Source organism: Ambystoma mexicanum, chromosome 4q (assembly GCF_040938575.1).
Source record: "Ambystoma mexicanum isolate Mex_15411 chromosome 4q, UKY_AmexF1_1, whole genome shotgun sequence".
NCBI classification, from domain to species: domain Eukaryota; kingdom Metazoa; phylum Chordata; class Amphibia; order Caudata; family Ambystomatidae; genus Ambystoma; species Ambystoma mexicanum.
In genome coordinates this window covers 660,886,286-660,903,012 of record NC_090928.1, presented here as the reverse complement: position 1 = coordinate 660,903,012, position 16,727 = coordinate 660,886,286, and the positions used below count along the sequence as shown (strand labels likewise).

The 16,727-nt window shown below is 46.7% G+C and overlaps 1 protein-coding gene across 2 annotated transcripts in view; it reads right to left on the bottom strand.

Moving 5' to 3' along the window:
* The window catches only part of SPTBN1 (spectrin beta, non-erythrocytic 1), a 964,524-nt gene that overhangs the window by 276,535 nt on the left and 671,262 nt on the right, over positions 1-16,727 (bottom strand). For both annotated transcript variants that reach the window (XM_069608234.1, XM_069608235.1), the window contains one exon: positions 1,737-2,000. In XM_069608234.1, the coding sequence (XP_069464335.1) occupies positions 1,737-2,000 (264 nt within the window). The remainder of the gene's footprint in view (positions 1-1,736; positions 2,001-16,727) is intronic.

Below are 16,727 nucleotides of genomic sequence, written 5' to 3'. Positions count from 1 at the left end.
AAAATTCAACAATATTCCAATTACATCCAATAAAAAATGTTGGTACAAAAAATTACATAGGTTAATACATTGCATGGTCACTTTCACTATTCACAGATTCATATAACAGTCTACCCTAGGGAGGCATCTATCTGGGCCTACGGTGGATGCATATTTTAGACTATGTGTGGTTTAACTAGTATTGGTTGAATAGCCAGGTTTTTAATAGTTTTTTGAAACAATGGAAGGAGTCTTCATTTTTAATGTTTAGTGGAAGCTTGTTCCAGAAATTCAGGGCCATGACTAGGAAGCTGTGTCTCCTGCTCTGGAGCTTTTGAAACGGGGGACAGCAAGGAGCGACTTTGTATTGGATCTGAGCGTTCTTTTAGAATCTATTTTGCTTATTGAGTTATTTACATAGATGGGAGCTTTATTAGTAAGGCATTTGTGGGTAAGACAGTGATTTAAAGATGATTATGCCTTAATGGGTAGCCAATGAGTGTTCCTCCTGATGTTGGAGATACGGTCGGACTTCTTGATTCCTAAGCCTGCTCGTAATGCTTTGTTTTGCATTAATTGTAGTTTCCCTAGGTTGGAGTTGGAGGTCCCTAGTAGGAATAGGTTACAGTAGTCTAGCTTAGATAGTATTAAGGCTCTGGCTAGAACGATGCAGTTTGTGGGCGTGAGGTACTGGCGACTCAGTAATTTGGAAGTGTAGGATGTAGACGACGAAAGAGCGCTTACATGTCGGGTCACTGTATTAAACATATGGAGTTTACCAGACTCCATAAAACATTAAAGATAAAAATGTCAGTCAGAGAAAAATAATGGGTGAGTGCTAAAAGGTTCCACTCAGTCAGGAGATTAAAATCAGAGTCCAGAGTCCAGCAAAAGTGCTGCGGGTCTCAGGTGAAAGGGAATTAGCACAGACATTGAACATTCTCCCTAACATCTCTCTTCTAACTGTTCCTTGTGCCCCTTCACGTTTTCTTTCTTTTGGCGCCCAAGACTTGGAACGCTCTTCATCTTTCCTTGCGCTCCATTTCTCCCTTTTCTCCCTTTAAGGCCCATCTTAAAACGTATGTTCTTACTCATTGATCTGTTGGTTGCCGATTATTTGCTCATGTGATTTGTACTGCTGGTTGCTTTTGTTCAGCACTTAGATGTCAAGCGCTATAGATATACAAAAAACATTAAAAGAGGATGTTGTGATTTTTTACTTTGCTGCTTAAAATAAAAAAAAACTGACCAAGCAAAATGTGGAACAAACAAGTCTGGCATAGCTTTCCTCATTTTGCACCTCAAAAGAGTGAACTCAGTCTTGGAATTATTCAAATGAATATAATTATCTTTCATGTATGACTCTATGGCATCAAGACCATCTATGAGGTCTTGAAATTCCCCTACTCCCATGCCATCTTAACACAGGACTGAATAGCTACTGATTACGCAATCAGAATTCTGAACAGGGGCGATAGGTAAATATTAAAGAGAACCTATATAACAGGGACCCCAAGGCAACTTTGCCGGCGTGGAGGAATGAAACATCCCCAAATGGACTTGCTACATTCTTTTTTCAAAAGATTAGAACCAACCCAGATTTGCAATGGACTTCTCAAGCCAGCTTGCAACAATATAAATATAGATGCACACACACTGCTGAAATAAGCTGGGACTAAGACGAACACAGTATTAAAAAATAAGTTTTAAAAAAAAGGTACTATATAACACCATTGATTGGAGGAAGGCTTTGGTACCTGCTGCTTCTTGAGGAGGATGTTGACACTAGTGAGATCCTTTCCATAGTCGTCAGACTGAATCTGACTTTCCAGGCCATGCAGCCATTTGTCCAGGTCAGCACAGCTCTGGGTAAGAAGCTCAGCTTTGTTGGCATCAAAAAGACGCTGTGCCTTGGTCTGGGTGGTGGATTCAAGCTCTTCCCACATTTGATGCAGGGCCGTCAGATTTTCTTTCACTATTTCCTCGGTCTCCGGTTTCTCTGCAACAAGCATCATGCCCTCCTGAAAAATACATAAAACACTCAAAACATGTAAAATAAATCCTAAATGGTCAGTTAAGTTAGCTCCTTGAATTTACGATCACTTATTAATAGGATTTACACTGCTCAACTCTTAATTTAATCTATTTTCACCCATGCACTCCCCTAATAATCTAATATGAATTTATAAAACACACATTGTGAATATGACACTTATCCTGGTGGATAGTAGTCAAGGGCACTTGAGTTGCGCTTTATAGCTGCCCTGGATACCACAGGAATAGGGACTAGTTCTATATGTGAAAGCTCTCAAAGAATAAAAGTTGGAATATGTGATGCTGGGGTTTGATGCACAATCTGCACAAAGTATTTTTGTATATACACACACAAAATACACAATTATTAAAATATTGACCCCTGGTCAAAGGGGCGGTGGGGTAACTGTCATTGCCAAGGACACACTCACCATCAGAAGGATTCAAGGGGAATTGGGTCAGAACTCAGACTACCACTTACTCAAACTGAAGCTCTCCCCGAACTGTACTATGGCCTTCCATCTTTTCTACCGCCCGCCAGGCCCCTCCGACTTCCATGAGGCCCTTATCCACGCACTAACCTCAATAAATCTTGCAAAGTCTTGCTCCTGGGTGACCTCAATCTAGGGCTTAATGACCCTAATGATGCCAACGCCTCCACACTGCAAAAAGCCCCAACCACCCTAGAGTTTACTCAAGCCATCTCTAAGCTGACCCACATTAAAGGTCGCACGCTTGACTGGGTATCGCATCACAACTGTTCCCTCCTCGTCTCAAATTTCTCCCATTCCTTGGTCTGACCACTTCTGCATTAAATTAGACATCACTACCTCCAAGGGGCCTACGAAGGCTAATATCGCTCTACCTGATGCATTCGAGAAGTTTGCATAAGCTCACCAAGGAGAATGTATCCCCCTACCTCCTGGTACCTGTCCTCCTGCCCCCCTTCCCTAATGACCCAGAGCTTTTGGCAACAGCATTCAATAAGGTCATTACCCAAGTGGTAGATGTTATCGCTCCGCTCACCCTTAAAAAAGCCAAGAAAGCAAAGCACTCTAATGCCAGGTTCACCCAGGAGCTCCTGGAATTTCGTTCTTAAAAAAGAGCAGCGCTTGCTACTTGGAAAAACAGCCCTAATGACACCTCTAAAGCAGCCTTTAAGACTATTTCTAAAGACTATAAAATTGCCATCATTCGGGCTAAAGCCGCTTCATTCAACTCCAGGATTGAAAATACTAAATCTGGGACAAAGGAAATCTTTGCCATCTTTAGAGAATTGAAGGACTCCCTCACCCCAGCCTCCTTCTCTCCAGAAGGACGAGACCTGGTGTAACAAAATTAAAGCTACCATGCTTGAGAAACTGGACACCTTGCACACCAAAATCTTAGCCCACCAAAAGGCCCTGTCCAATCTACTGGCTAATAGTCATAATACCCCGCCCCAGTCACTAATCCGAGGCAATCCCCGGTGTTTGAATTCATGGACATGAGTGAACCCGAAGTCATTGCCCTCCTCAAATCCATCAAGCTGTCTAATTGTAAAGGCGACGCCTGCCCGGCTCAGGTCATCAAAGATTGTGCCTCCTCCCTCAGCCCATTTATCGCCGCCTTCATTAATTCCTCCTTCCAGTCTGGCCATGTCCCAACTGGACTTAAGGAAGCGTGGGTCCGACCGGTTCTAAAAAACAAAACAAAAAAAATAACTCCCTTGACCCATCGTTCCAGGGAACTACAGGCCCATTACTACTGTCCTCTTTTTGCAAAAATTCTTTGGACAAAGCAGCCTACCTGCAAGTCCAAAAATTTCCTGAAGACAACCACCTTTGTGATCTACGCCACGACATGACACACCGAAACGGCACTGTTTTAACTAAAAAATCAAATGGATGATCTCAGAGACGCAGGCAAACTTGCCCTCCTCCTTCTCTTATAGGTTTACGCTGCCTTTGATATGGTGGATCACAAAACCCTCTGCCATCATCTCTCCTCTGCAGCCAACTTCTCCCCAAGGGCCTGTGCATGGATAACCTCGTTCCTACAGGAAAGAGTGATGAAGGTTTTCTCTGAATCCTCATGTGCCATCCCTAGTCTCATTAAATGTGGGGTCCCACAGGGTTCGTGCATAGATCCCACCCTCTAGAACCTCTTCTTGAGGCCCCTGTTCAGAATCTTGGACGCCCTGGGCATCTCATACACAAACTATGCAGATGACACCCAGGTGTTCATCCCCCTCTCGGGTGATTATCTATACTCAACGATCCAATCCTGGATGGCAGAAAATTGGTTATGTCTCAACAGTGAGAAAACCAAACTTCTGCTAATTGGTTCCCCCTCCACTTGGGTAAATTGGACAAGCAATACTGCTCCTTCACCGTTTATAACATCCACATCGCTGTCTCACAAGTCATCAAAACACTGGCCGTGTATCTTGAACCAAACCGGACCATGGATAGACAGGTTAATGCTATTGCATCCTCAGCTTGCTCAACGCAACCAGACCCTTCTTCTCCCTAGCAATGCCTCACCATTGCTGGGCGATTATTGGGTCGAGGTTGGACTACTGTAATGCCCTCTTTGTTAGAACCTCCCACAAGAATCGGGTCAAACTTCAACTAGCTCAGAACAATGCCTTGAGGTCCGCAACAGGCATCTCGCGTAGGGACCATATCTCGGAGGTCAGAAGGCAGGTACACTGGCTCCCCGTCAAGGAAAGGATGGTTTTCAAAACCCTCGCCTTGACACACAAATGTCTCCACGGATTGGCTAGCCTTTACCTAGCTCAAAGGATCATCAGACACACACCATCTGGACCTTCTAGAGTGGCACATTCTAATAAAATCACTGTTCCTCTTACCTGCAGAGTGCGTGCCGGTGGTGCCAGCTTCCCAACTATGGCCGCTACCTTTTGGAACACCCTCCCGTCCAAGATTAGGTTGATTGACTCTCATGCAGCCTTCTGGAAAGCCATCAAAACCATGTTCTTTGTTTGAAAGTGTATTTTTACCACCTGTATGTATCTCTGTGTATGCATCTAAGTAACGTCCATCAAATGTATTATGCAACTAAGCAATACTGTTGGGTTGCTTTCTTGTAACCCTGAATGAAGCCTTCTTACGTTTCCTCATAGCACCTCGATGCCTGTGGGCTGTAGTGTGCTCTACAAATCCAAAAATACAAAATAAAAATAAATTATGCCGGTTGGAGATGCCAAAGTTAACCAGCCCAATCATTAAATTACATAACGCTGCTGCTCTCCTTCACTATATCGGCCCTAGTAACCAGTCCTCCAGGAATCATTATTTGGCACACTCCCAAAACGATGTTGAGTGCCAAAGCCAAAATGACCTTGAGAAAAATAGAGTCTGAATCTTAGGTCAAATGGAACAGTTAACAAATGATGACATAATTTGAGCTCAGTGTTCAACTGGTACTTCACAAATACATATATATTTCATATCCAGTCAGTATTGCTGGTGTTAGCACTGCTGAATCAAGACAAGGTAAGCATGTCAGTTTTCTCCTCTTACAAAGAGGATAATTTCTCTGTGGTCCAGAAATGAGCAATGATCACGGTTCCTCTACAAGAATGGACTACAATTGAATATGATCCATGCTTATCAGACAGACGTTTGCGAGAGAGAGTGCGAGAGAGAGTGCGAGAGAGAGTGCGAGAGAGAGTGCGAGAGAGAGTGCGAGAGAGGGAGAGTGCGAGAGAGGGAGAGTGCGAGAGAGGGAGAGTGCGAGAGAGGGAGAGTGCGAGAGAGGGAGAGTGCGAGAGAGGGAGAGTGCGAGAGAGGGAGAGTGCGAGAGAGAGTGCGAGAGAGAGTGCGAGAGAGGGAGAGTGCGAGAGAGAGTGCGAGAGAGGGAGAGTGCGAGAGAGGGAGAGTGCGAGAGAGGGAGAGTGCGAGAGAGGGAGAGTGCGAGAGAGGGAGAGTGCGAGAGAGGGAGAGTGCGAGAGAGGGAGAGTGCGAGAGAGGGAGAGTGCGAGAGAGGGAGAGTGCGAGAGAGGGAGAGTGCGAGAGAGGGTGCGAGAGAGAGTGAAAGAGAGGGAGAGAGAGTGCGAGAGAGAGTGTGAGAGAGAGTGCGAGAGAGAGTGTGAGAGAGAGTGAAAGAGAGGGAGAGTGCGAGAGAGAGTGAAAGAGAGAGAGGGAGAGTTCTTCAGCTAGACTTATGAGAGGTTGAGAGGCACTGGACCTGCAGGCAGAAATAAATGTTCTAGTGGAATAATGGAGAGCCTAATTCCCCTGGGACAGTGATCTATCCTTGGATCAGCATGGAGAGGCCATGGTCAGCACCATTTTATAAACTTTCTAGCTGTCCTGGCTTTACTCCAGAAGATCACTGCCATCAGTTCTCTTATCCAATCTCAAACAAACTATGCAAGGGATTGTGAAAACTAAAACAACATAGGCTACAAAGCAGCACAATGTTGAAACAAGACAAGGGCAGGGAGTGTTGGTATATTATCATGAATTTAAAGAGGCTAAACTGGCTTTCTAATGGAAAAAGTGTCAATTTCAATTTGTGAGGTTATCCACCGTACACTATAAGGCCTTGCTTTGAATTTCTTTTAAGACATGTTTGCACGTTACCAACAAGGTCAAGCCCTGCGCTCCCGAATGAGGCACCCAATCTAGAATACAGCCTTTCAAAGCCACCTTTGGGGTGTGTTAGGCAAGATTTGCAGTAGTACCCTTTGGGTGCACTACAACAACCTTGACCTCCTGGCAATAGGAACCCAACCTTTCGTATAAGTCTCTACTAAACAGGTTGGTAGCGTGATTGAGCAGTCAGGCTTATCTCAAGAGGGATCAATGTGAGCAGTAGGGGAGTTAGAGATTCACAGTGACAAGTATCCAAATAAACACTTATACTCAAGGTTTCTTGATTAAACAATTATTAATTTATTTAAGTCAGTTTGAATAAGCCTTCTTCAGAAGGAAGCAATAGAATAGCAACACAAATACCTCCAAAATACACACTCTTAGATTCTCTAAATCAGTAAATACCCATTTGGGATGGCACACAGACACTTCCTACACCCTCAGGTGACTTAAATAGCTAGGATACTGTGGACATTAATATATTACTGGCACATTTAGAGCAATACTTGGATGAGTGTCAAAGAAAAGGGTTATTAGAACACAACAAGAGATCACACAAATATTCTGAAACAGGTAAATACTTTTGGGCACCCCAATGCAAAGTTAGTTAACCCCTTGCTGGAAGGAAGACCAAACAAAAAGTCAGAGGGAAAAAGAGTCATTCAGGGAGCCAGGCCAGGCCAATGTCAATTGGGCAGAAGTCTAGGTGAACTGAAGCACTTCTTACAGGTAGGTAAAAGTATTGTACAATGTTTTAGAACTCTTTGTAGAAAAGAAAAAATTAAAGTAGGGCCACAAGCTGTTTAGGCTTGTGAGGTAAAGAAGCTGTTAGCAACTCTACAGAAGCAACCAAGACAAGTCTCAACTGAGAACAAGTAAGGCTACACAATAAAAAGGTAAGTTCTTAGACTGTACAGTACCTTTGGTTAGAAGAAATGGTTCCAGCTGGCTTCTGTTCCTGTGCAGCTCTGCAGATCCTGTGCTACTCGGCCTCAGTCGTGGGGACAAGAGGGAGGACGTCTGCACTGCAATGGGATGGTAAGCAGCAGCAAAAGGCACACTTTAAATCAGTGACACTTTGCGGTTTCAGCTCCTCAGGTCTATAGCAAAAAGCACCACAGTGGTTCTTGGTTGTCGAGATGGGCTTTCCTTGCATCTGGGGTCCAGCACTCTGTTGAGGTGGCTCAGGCTTGGTCAGTTCTGCTTCTTGGGAGTCCGGAGGATGCTGCTGGAGCTCTTGGCCAACGCAAAAGTGATTCAATCCAATCTGGTGCTCCTCTCCCTGGCACTTCGGTTCCTGCAGCAGCAAACAAGGAAGGAAGTACAGCCAGCTCCGAGAGGATGTCCAGACGAGTTCACGCTGGAGTCCCACCAACTCAAGGGGAGAAGTCATCCTTGCAGGGCTTCTCTACTCGAGGCGAATTCAGAGCTTCAGCACAGCAGCAGGGCTTCACCGGGCAAACCAACAGTCCAGGAGTTGAGGCAGGCGTCGCTTCCAAGTTCTTCGGATTCCTTCGTCCAGTGGTCGACTCTGCCTTCCAAGCCAAAAAGCCTCGCCTTTTATGCAGGTTTATCCTATTCATTCCAGCCTACCTGCCAATCATGGTGGCTCTCCTTGCCAGACAGCCAGCCGGCCAATCACCTCTGGGTGCATTCCTGTAACCAAAGGGATTAAGCACAGGGAGTTTCGGGCACCTCCCTCACTACCTCCCTCTGCCCCTGCCAGATATTCTGGAGCCGTGAATCCCGCCAAAGACAAAACGAATAAGAGAGACCAAACCTGGTTTGGCGCGCAGAGTAAATCTCAATAAGGACCTTTCCACAAAGAAATGGCAAAAAAATTAAACCGGGGCAATTTTGACAAAAATGGCACCCTTGGGTGCTTTACTGCAGTTGCGAACACAGCCCGTGGTAAAAGCACACCACGGTAGTTAAAAGTAAACCACTGTCACCAACCATTCATCGAGGAAAGGGTCACATAAAAATGTTACATGAGAAACTAGACAAAGGGGATACTAAGTAACCCTTTCAGCACCCTGTTGTAAGATAGTGTGTGCTGTGTCTAGAAAGTTACAAATGTAAGTAAAGTCAATTTCACTTTACTGCTCTTGGAAACAGTAGTAATCCAAGATAAAGGTATTTAAACCTTTGGGAAATCTGAAAGACTTCCCTCTGCCACTGCACTGAAGGTACTGTGTGTCACAATGTAAAAAGCTGGTGCCTATGCAGTTTGTCAGACTCCACAACCAAAAGAAACAGTTCAATCATGGAAAAAATACACGAGAGAGTGGGGAAAAGTGTCTCACTCTCTCCAGGTAAAAAATGTAACTCCTAAAAATCCAGCAAAGGTGCTGGGGGGTCTCTAAATTAGAGAGGAATTTGCACATTTCTGAGAATTCTCCCTAACAGGGTGCCTGTCTACTTCAGTGTAGGCACAGGCCCCAGGCAATGGTCTTGTCAGATGATGCTGAACCTTCGATAATTATCTCAAATCTCACTGGCTACACCCATTTCCATGTTTCTACTGTTGAGCCTTAAATTCTCTTTTACGACACATTTAGTACATAAAAAAAATATACATCATCATCATCATTATTTACATGGAACACCTAAACCCGAAACAAGTGAAAGAGAAGAACCAAAGGTTGGATAGAAGAGGAGAGAGGGCAGAACCCTGTGGAACCCCACAAGAGACAGGTGAGAGGGCAGAGCAGAATGTGGAGAGAAGAGACAGTACACCCTGAAAGGGAAGAACCCAACCAGGCGAGCCGGTCCAACAGTATGGCATGATCGATGGTGTCGAAGGCTGCCGAAAGATCTAAGAGAATCAGCACCCCACATCACCTTGTTCTGCCATGCGGGACAGGTTGTCCACGACAGACACCAGCACAGACTGTGTCCCGCGCCCGGGTTGGAAGCCAGATTGAAAAGGGACCAGCAGTAGAGGATGACTGGGACCCTGAATCTGCAATTTTCTGCCGAATCGTGGCGATTTTATCCACAAAACGCTCAGCCCCAGTCACACAGCTCCTAGAAGCAGACCTAGGAGCTGGTCTGGTCGTTGAAGAGGACGATAAAGACTGAGCCAGCCTGAATAATTCTATGAGTTGGTTCACTGCAGCAGTCAGTCATGAGGGAAAAAGAGACTCTTGGCCTCAGCTATTTTTTTTCTCCTAAAGTCACGCTGGTAGTAAGACTTTAGAAAGCTATCCCAGTGGTTTGCAGATCCCAACTCTTAGTATCAGTCTGTACTAGCTCAGGACCTTAGTAGTGTGGCATAGCAGTCAGGCTCATCTTAAAAGGAAGATGTGAGCTGTAGGCAAGTACTCTGAATCTTAGACAGGCACACCAAAGAAGCAAAACCACAAAGAGCCGCTGAATCGACAGAAATCAATTGCTGCCGAGACCCTCTCTGAAGTGCTGCTGCAGGAGCCCGGCAGACGTCCTCCCTTTCGTCACCACGACCAAAGACCTAGAACAAGCGTCTACTGAATTGCATTGTGAAGGCAACCAGCTGGAACACTTTCTTCATTGTCAAGGTACTGTGGGGCTTGGGGTATGTTATCCTTTTGCCATTTGGGGTGCTTCCTATCTTTGGGAGTGCGATTTAACCCAACACCAAGTTGACCTCGACTTACCTGCATTGGCCTTACAGCTTGTGCTTTGCAAAGGTGAGTTGCTGTGATTTCTCTTTTGAACACTGACTATTTAAGAACAATTTTTTCTAAGAAGAGCATCAGAACTTTAGCTTTGTCCATTGACTTTGGTTGTCCTGGCTCCCTAAAGGCCTCCTTCTGAACCTATTGGCTTTGGCAGTGCTTGTTTTTTTTTTTTTTTTTTTTTTTTTATTTACTTGTATGTAATCAAAGAGAAAGATTTTTACAAGAACGTCAAAGAGATCAGAGCGTGTCGTGTGCAGTATTAGTCTTAACGGCTTAGATTGCCGCGTTGATTTTGTTGAAGGCAGCCTCCAATATTTTGGCTGTCGCAACCGCCCAGCGGGATTTTTCGCCAGATATCAAGCGATACCACCATGTTTGCTCATCAATCAGTATCGAGTCAAGCCATAGGGGAGATAGAAACGCTGTGCGAATTTGGGATAAAGCAGAGCAATTTAGGAGCAGGTGGCGCACGGTCTCAGTAGAGTCCGGAAGTTTGCACAGTCTACATGTAGTCTCGGACGCCAACCTTCTCATTGCTAAGATTTCCCGCGTGTGAAGCAGGTTTAAGCGCGCTCTTAGAAATATAGTGCGCAGCTTTTTGTCCGGAAATCTCAAACAGTATGCCATTGGGAGTTTCAGTTTGTTAAAGGTCGGAGGAAGATGATTGAGAAACTTAGTTGCCGCCGCTTTATCAGAAGTGTTGATCCAGTCTTGTAGCTTCAATTTTTCACTGACTCTTTGCGGGTTTAGAATCAGGTCGTCTAAAGTGCAGTGCAGATCTTCGAGTTTGGTTTTTTGAAGAAGGGTCCATTTTTTGACGGCCTTGCAGTTCGATAACTCAAGTTCTTGGGCGATGAAGCTGACGATAGGCAGGTCGTCCTTAATAAGAGTCTTCCTGAAGAGGGCCAATGAGGACCCACTGACGGTGGCGCTTAGTGATACCAGACCCAGGTCCCGTCTGATAGCTTCGATTGGAATGGCGGTGGGTAGGCCTAGGAGTGATTTCCAAATATAGGCTTCCAAAGACCGCCACAGTGTGGGTGGAACAGTGAACATAGCGTCCATGCCATAGGTCAGGGTTGGTACCATTTTACCTTTGTAGAAATTAATGGCCGGTACTAGCGAGAATTTGCCATATTTTCTGTCAATCGCTCTTAGTTGTGATGTAAGTTGTTTAGTTTTAGACCACAGACGCTGTTGCATTGTGAGTTCCTGCGAGGAGCCATCGAAAGTCACTCCTAGATATTTGAAGTGCGAGACCACTTCAATATTGGTTTTGCAGATTGACCAGGGATGTGTTTTTTTCTTGGAGCGGCCCGATCTGGAGAGGATCATAATTTTCGTTTTCGACTGATTAATCTGGAGATTATTGGTGGTCATGTAGGTTTCTAGATTGTCCAACTGACGCTGGAGGCCGATCGGGGTCTGGTCGAACAGAATCATGTCGTCCGCGTAGAGAAGGCGTGAAAGTGAACTTTTGCCAAACTTTGGCGGGAAGCTTCGGACGTGAGCTTCCGCGTCTTTAAAGTCCCCCAGGAAAGCCACAAACAAGGCCGGGGCTAGTGGACAGCCTTGTTTGACTCCTCTATGAGCGGGGATTTCTTTAGACAGTGCTCCCTGTCTGTTCAATCGGACGCTGAGTCTGTTGTTGGTATGAAGGGCTATTATTGGTAGTAGCACATCTTTTGGGCAGTTCCAGTTTTCCAACTTTCTCCACAGTCTGCATCTCTCCACTTTGTCGAATGCCTGAGAGAGGTCAATGAACGCCACGTAGACTGTGGGGGACCCTTGTTTTATTTTGGCTTTCAGAATGGTGAGTATAAGGATGTTTAATGCTGTACCGCTGTTTTTCTTAAAGCCTAGTTGGAACGGGTCACTGCAGGGGGCCTGTTTCGCCCATCGGTTGAAATGGATCAGGAGGAGAGACGCAAAAAGTTTGCCTATTATATCCAGTAAGGCGATTGGACGATAATTTTCAGGCGCTTCCCTGCTTCCTTGCTTAAAAATTGGGATGATGATTGCTTTGGACCACGATGCTGGAATCTTTCTAGTGGATCGGCAGTGGTCAAACAGAATACTGATAAAGCTGGACCATTCCAGATGGTGTTTCTTTAGGTCTACGTTCGTCAATCCGTCTGGGCCCGGGGCTCGTGACGATTTTAATTTTAGAATGGCCGCACTTATGTCTGCTGGAATAGACAGGTCAATCCAAGGGGCGGCCGTAGTATCAAAAGACGTATTGATGTCGGAGGGCGGGCTGGCAAAAAGGTTGGTGAAAAATGTGACCCAGACTTGTTCCGGGACAGCGTTGATCAAGGTAGAGGTTGTACTGCCATGGGAGGCGTTTACCAGGGACCAGAAGTCTGCGGTTTTTTTCGACATTAAAACTCTCGTCATGGATTCAGCGTCGTGCTGGTAGAGTGCCGCTCGACGCGCTCTTATCCATGATTTGTAGATTGTATTTTCGTCTTTCCATCGAGCCCATGCAGCGGTGGTGTTGTCCGCCTTGGCGCGTCTTCTGAGTAATCTCAGTGCTTTTTTCCTGAATGCTATTTGTTTGTCATAGTGATGGGTGTGGGTTATAGCGGACACCGGCCGTTGTTTCATCTGATGCGTGTGTTTGAGAAGCATAGGTAAATAGTTTGGCCTTGGTGATGAAGCGCAATCTGTTACTGACGAGATGTCTGAGACAAGCTGTTGCGTAATCATTTTGATGCTAGACGATGTCAAGCGGAGGCGCGTTAGTTGGGGATTCGTTTCGACCTGTGCCAAGTAACTCTGTGCAATGCGGCCAGTAGAAGGCCAGGATACTGTTAGCATATTATGGTCACTTGGTAGGGTTTTGACTACACGAAAATCTTGAATAATTGCACACAGTGCTTGGGAGGCAAAGATGTAGTCTAAAGTGGCTGTAGAACGATTTCTCTCCCAGGTCGGTAGCTGTGGTTGGTCTTTTAAGATCCAAGCTGCGTTGTGCAGGTTTCTTGATGTCATCAGGGTCATCCAGGCTTGGCCCCTGAGCTCCGCTGCTGTAACAGTGGTTGAGTTTCGGGGAATGTTTTGTGGTAGACTGCATTTCGCATTAAGGTCCCCGCAAATAAGTACATAGGGGGTGTTCCATTCGTTAAGAATCTCATCAATTGCCTCAGCAATAGCTTGACAAAAAGGCAATGTCGAAGACCTTTGTGGATTCCAGTAGGTGGTGAGCAGAGCGAGCTGTAAGGATGAAGGCGGCTTAGCTTGTGATGTCAAGGAATCGTATGCCGGGTTCCATTCAATTAAGACCGCCAACACCTCATAGGATCTTGCCGTTGTTTTAATGAGTTTCAGATTATGATCTGACCGAATCCCAATCAGGAGGCCTGCTGATGGACGACCTAGTCGGCCTTTGACGGCTGGTGAAATCACGATGTCGTAACCGTCCATAGATGGTTTGTCCTGGAGCCATGTTTCTTGGAGGCAAAATATGTCAAATTGACCCAGGTCTACAGCGTTGTGATCGGTTAGATGGGAGTGCCCTCTGGTGTTCCAAGAGGCCAAAGATAAGGGCTTTTGGTAGAGTTGAGTATCGGGTTCTTTTGATGATTGCTATCTGGAACGTTTTAATGATAGGGCCTCTTTTATCCGTTCCCATGGGCCAGGTGCAGTTGTCGAGTTTGCACTAGCCGTCGACGAGGAGGGTTTGCGTTGGGCTCGGGGACTGTAAGTGAGCCGGACTCTTCGCGGGGACTGGTCTCTCCAGCTAGGCTTTCTGTACTCCCGGCGTGGTCTGAGGGCTTGAGAATAGGACGGACGCGTTTTAGCGGAGTCTTGTTTTCTGGTATCTTGACTTTTCTGTGGTGACCAGTTTGGCTCGGGATGTTCAGAGACTGGTCGTGTCGAGCGAGCAGGTGGGTCTAGGCACGTTTTCGATGGCCCGGGTGAGAGTATAAAGTGAGATTTCAGTTCAGTTCTACGGTTGTCGTGTCGAGTAGATGGAGTGACGGCACCTGACCTTCCTTTGTTATAATGTGTTTCTCTGTTGAAGAGCTTGGGATCCCTAGTTGGTAGTTCCGAAATCCACAAGCCTTGGGCTTTTAGGTCTTCCCCGGCTTGACGACAGATGTCTTGTATTGCGGAGGAATAAATGTGGAGGTAGGCTTTAGCCTTGTTGTCTCTGTGGTAGGGCTCAATCCACTTGAAATCAGCCGAGTTTAGAGTCTTTAGGGAAGGTAAAGACGATATTATCCTTAGTACAGTTCTTCTGTTCAGGATGATGTATTTGTCTTTGCTAGAGATTTGTTCTAGCTTGAAGATGCGGGTGGAGTTGGCCCTCGTGTTATCAGCTTGTTTTGGTGGTTGCTGTCGGGATGGGCAGGTGCCTGACACAGGCGAACTTGCTGATCTAGTTCTTGAACTTGGACTTCTTTGTGTGACAATCGAGTGTCTTGGGAGGTCCACATTGTCGACGCCCTGAGTGGGCTTAATGGGACTCTGAGTCGTCACTGGTTGGAGGTGGAGGCCCTCTGAGTGCTTACGGGTTGCGGCAAGCGGTGATGATTGTGGAATGCCTTTGGAGATGGCCGCCTCAGGCACTGCTTGAACGTCGTCAGATGATTCCATCAGTATAAGACTTGAGTCTGAGGGGTCTTCTGTTGGGGCCAGGGCCTTGGGTAGGGCCGTTACGCAGGTCGCGCTAGTGAAACCGCAAACAGAGGGTCCCACGTCTGGAGTGGGATTGATCGGCAACACTCCCAACTCATCCTTTCGTTGGGTCCGTTTGTGGGCTAGGCCAAGTGGTTGATCCGACGAGGCTAATTTTAGCACTTTCTTAGGTATGGTCGTATTTGAGCTTGACGATGATTGTCGCTTGTTCACAGGTTTTGTGACCAATTCGTTGAAGTTTATCAGAGGAGAGGTCTGAGTTGATTTGTCTGGTCGTATGTTTTGGGCGAAACCTTTTTTCAAACATGAGGGGGCTGTGGTCATGGGCGGCCCAGAACCTGCCTCCTGACTTGTTGAATGCGTTAGGTCGTACTTCAAATCGATAGCTGTTATGTATCCTTCTAAGAAGGTAAGTTTGGACTGAATATTCGCCAAAATGGCCGTGTTGTCTTTTGAAACATCACTTAGCGTTTCGTACAGCTTGCAGAACGGGGCCATGGCGATGGTTATGGCTGACATGATCGTGGTCAGATCCTTTCTATTGTTAGGGGACTCTTTATGGGGCGATGGAGGAAGGTCCTGTCTTCTTCCCGTCCTCAGTGGTGTGTCTCTAATTCCCAAAGATATGGGGTTCGCCAGAGAGTGTCTACGAGTGGAATTGGTGGATCCGACATCCTGCGTAGACGATGGTCTTGCAGCTGGCAGTCTTGGTTCGAAGATGGGGACATCCCGGCAGAAGGATTGGGATGCAGGGACTGGATAGCTGGGCTTGGGCGAGGCAAGAGATAGAACGGGCTTTGCCTGCAGGTGGGGAAGCACTTCTCTATGTGACCCTGCTATTGGTTGTAGTAGCTCTAGAATGTCCGTGAAGCCCTTAAGTGACGATCTGGTGGTGTTTAAGGGGTCTGCGCTCGCGGACACCAACCGCCCCGGGGAGGGTGGTGGTTGAGACCTCGCCAGCAGGTCTGAAGGGTCGACCAGAGTGTCAGCAGACGGGCCGTCAGAGCCCGGATGAGGCACAGTCTGTGCGTCCAGTGCGAGACCAAGCAGTGGAGGACTTAGAGGCAGAGTTTGCTCGACTGAGAATGAGTAAGGCACAGTGGGAGCTGGGCTTTCCATGGATTTGAGCAATGGAGAAGTCTCGTCAAAAGCTTCCAGGAGTTCCGCGTCTGATAGTTCAGAGTCAGCAGACGGTTTTCTTTTTCCTTGTGTTTTGAAAAAATTCATTAGAACATTGGACAGACGCGGGGTGGATAGAGCGAGTTTTGCGTGGCCCTTTTTTCTTTGTGTCTGCTGTGAAATGCCCCTTTTGTGCTGATTGTTAATTTTGTAAGAGCCAGACGCTGGGTTTTGATGTTTCTTTGACGAGATCGTTTTGGCGGATGTGACTACCGCCGTCATAGGCTTATGTGACAGTTTGCTTTTGTTCCTATGCGTTGGTTTTTTTGCAGGTTGGTTTATTGGAGGTTTGGAGCCGGAGTTGACCAGTGTGCCGTTGGGGAGGTCAGAGTCTAAGTCCAGATTCTCCTCATGGAAGGCACTCCCAAGTAGGGGGTCAGTATAAGAGAGGGCTGGCGGGACGTCGATTGCCCCATTTGTCGGAGGACCGGTTGGGTCAGCGGGGGGGGCAGAGGTCATTGCCCTCAGAGGCGGGGTAGACCTACCAGGAGACAAATGTAGGCCAGGCTCTTCATCACCCTTTGATGTTGGTAGGCTCCGTGAGACAGTGGCGTTGCTCGCGTCAAGTGAACCCGGTTGGGCGTCCTGGGCCAGGTGGACCTGGGCCGTGGTGGTCCTGGGGAGC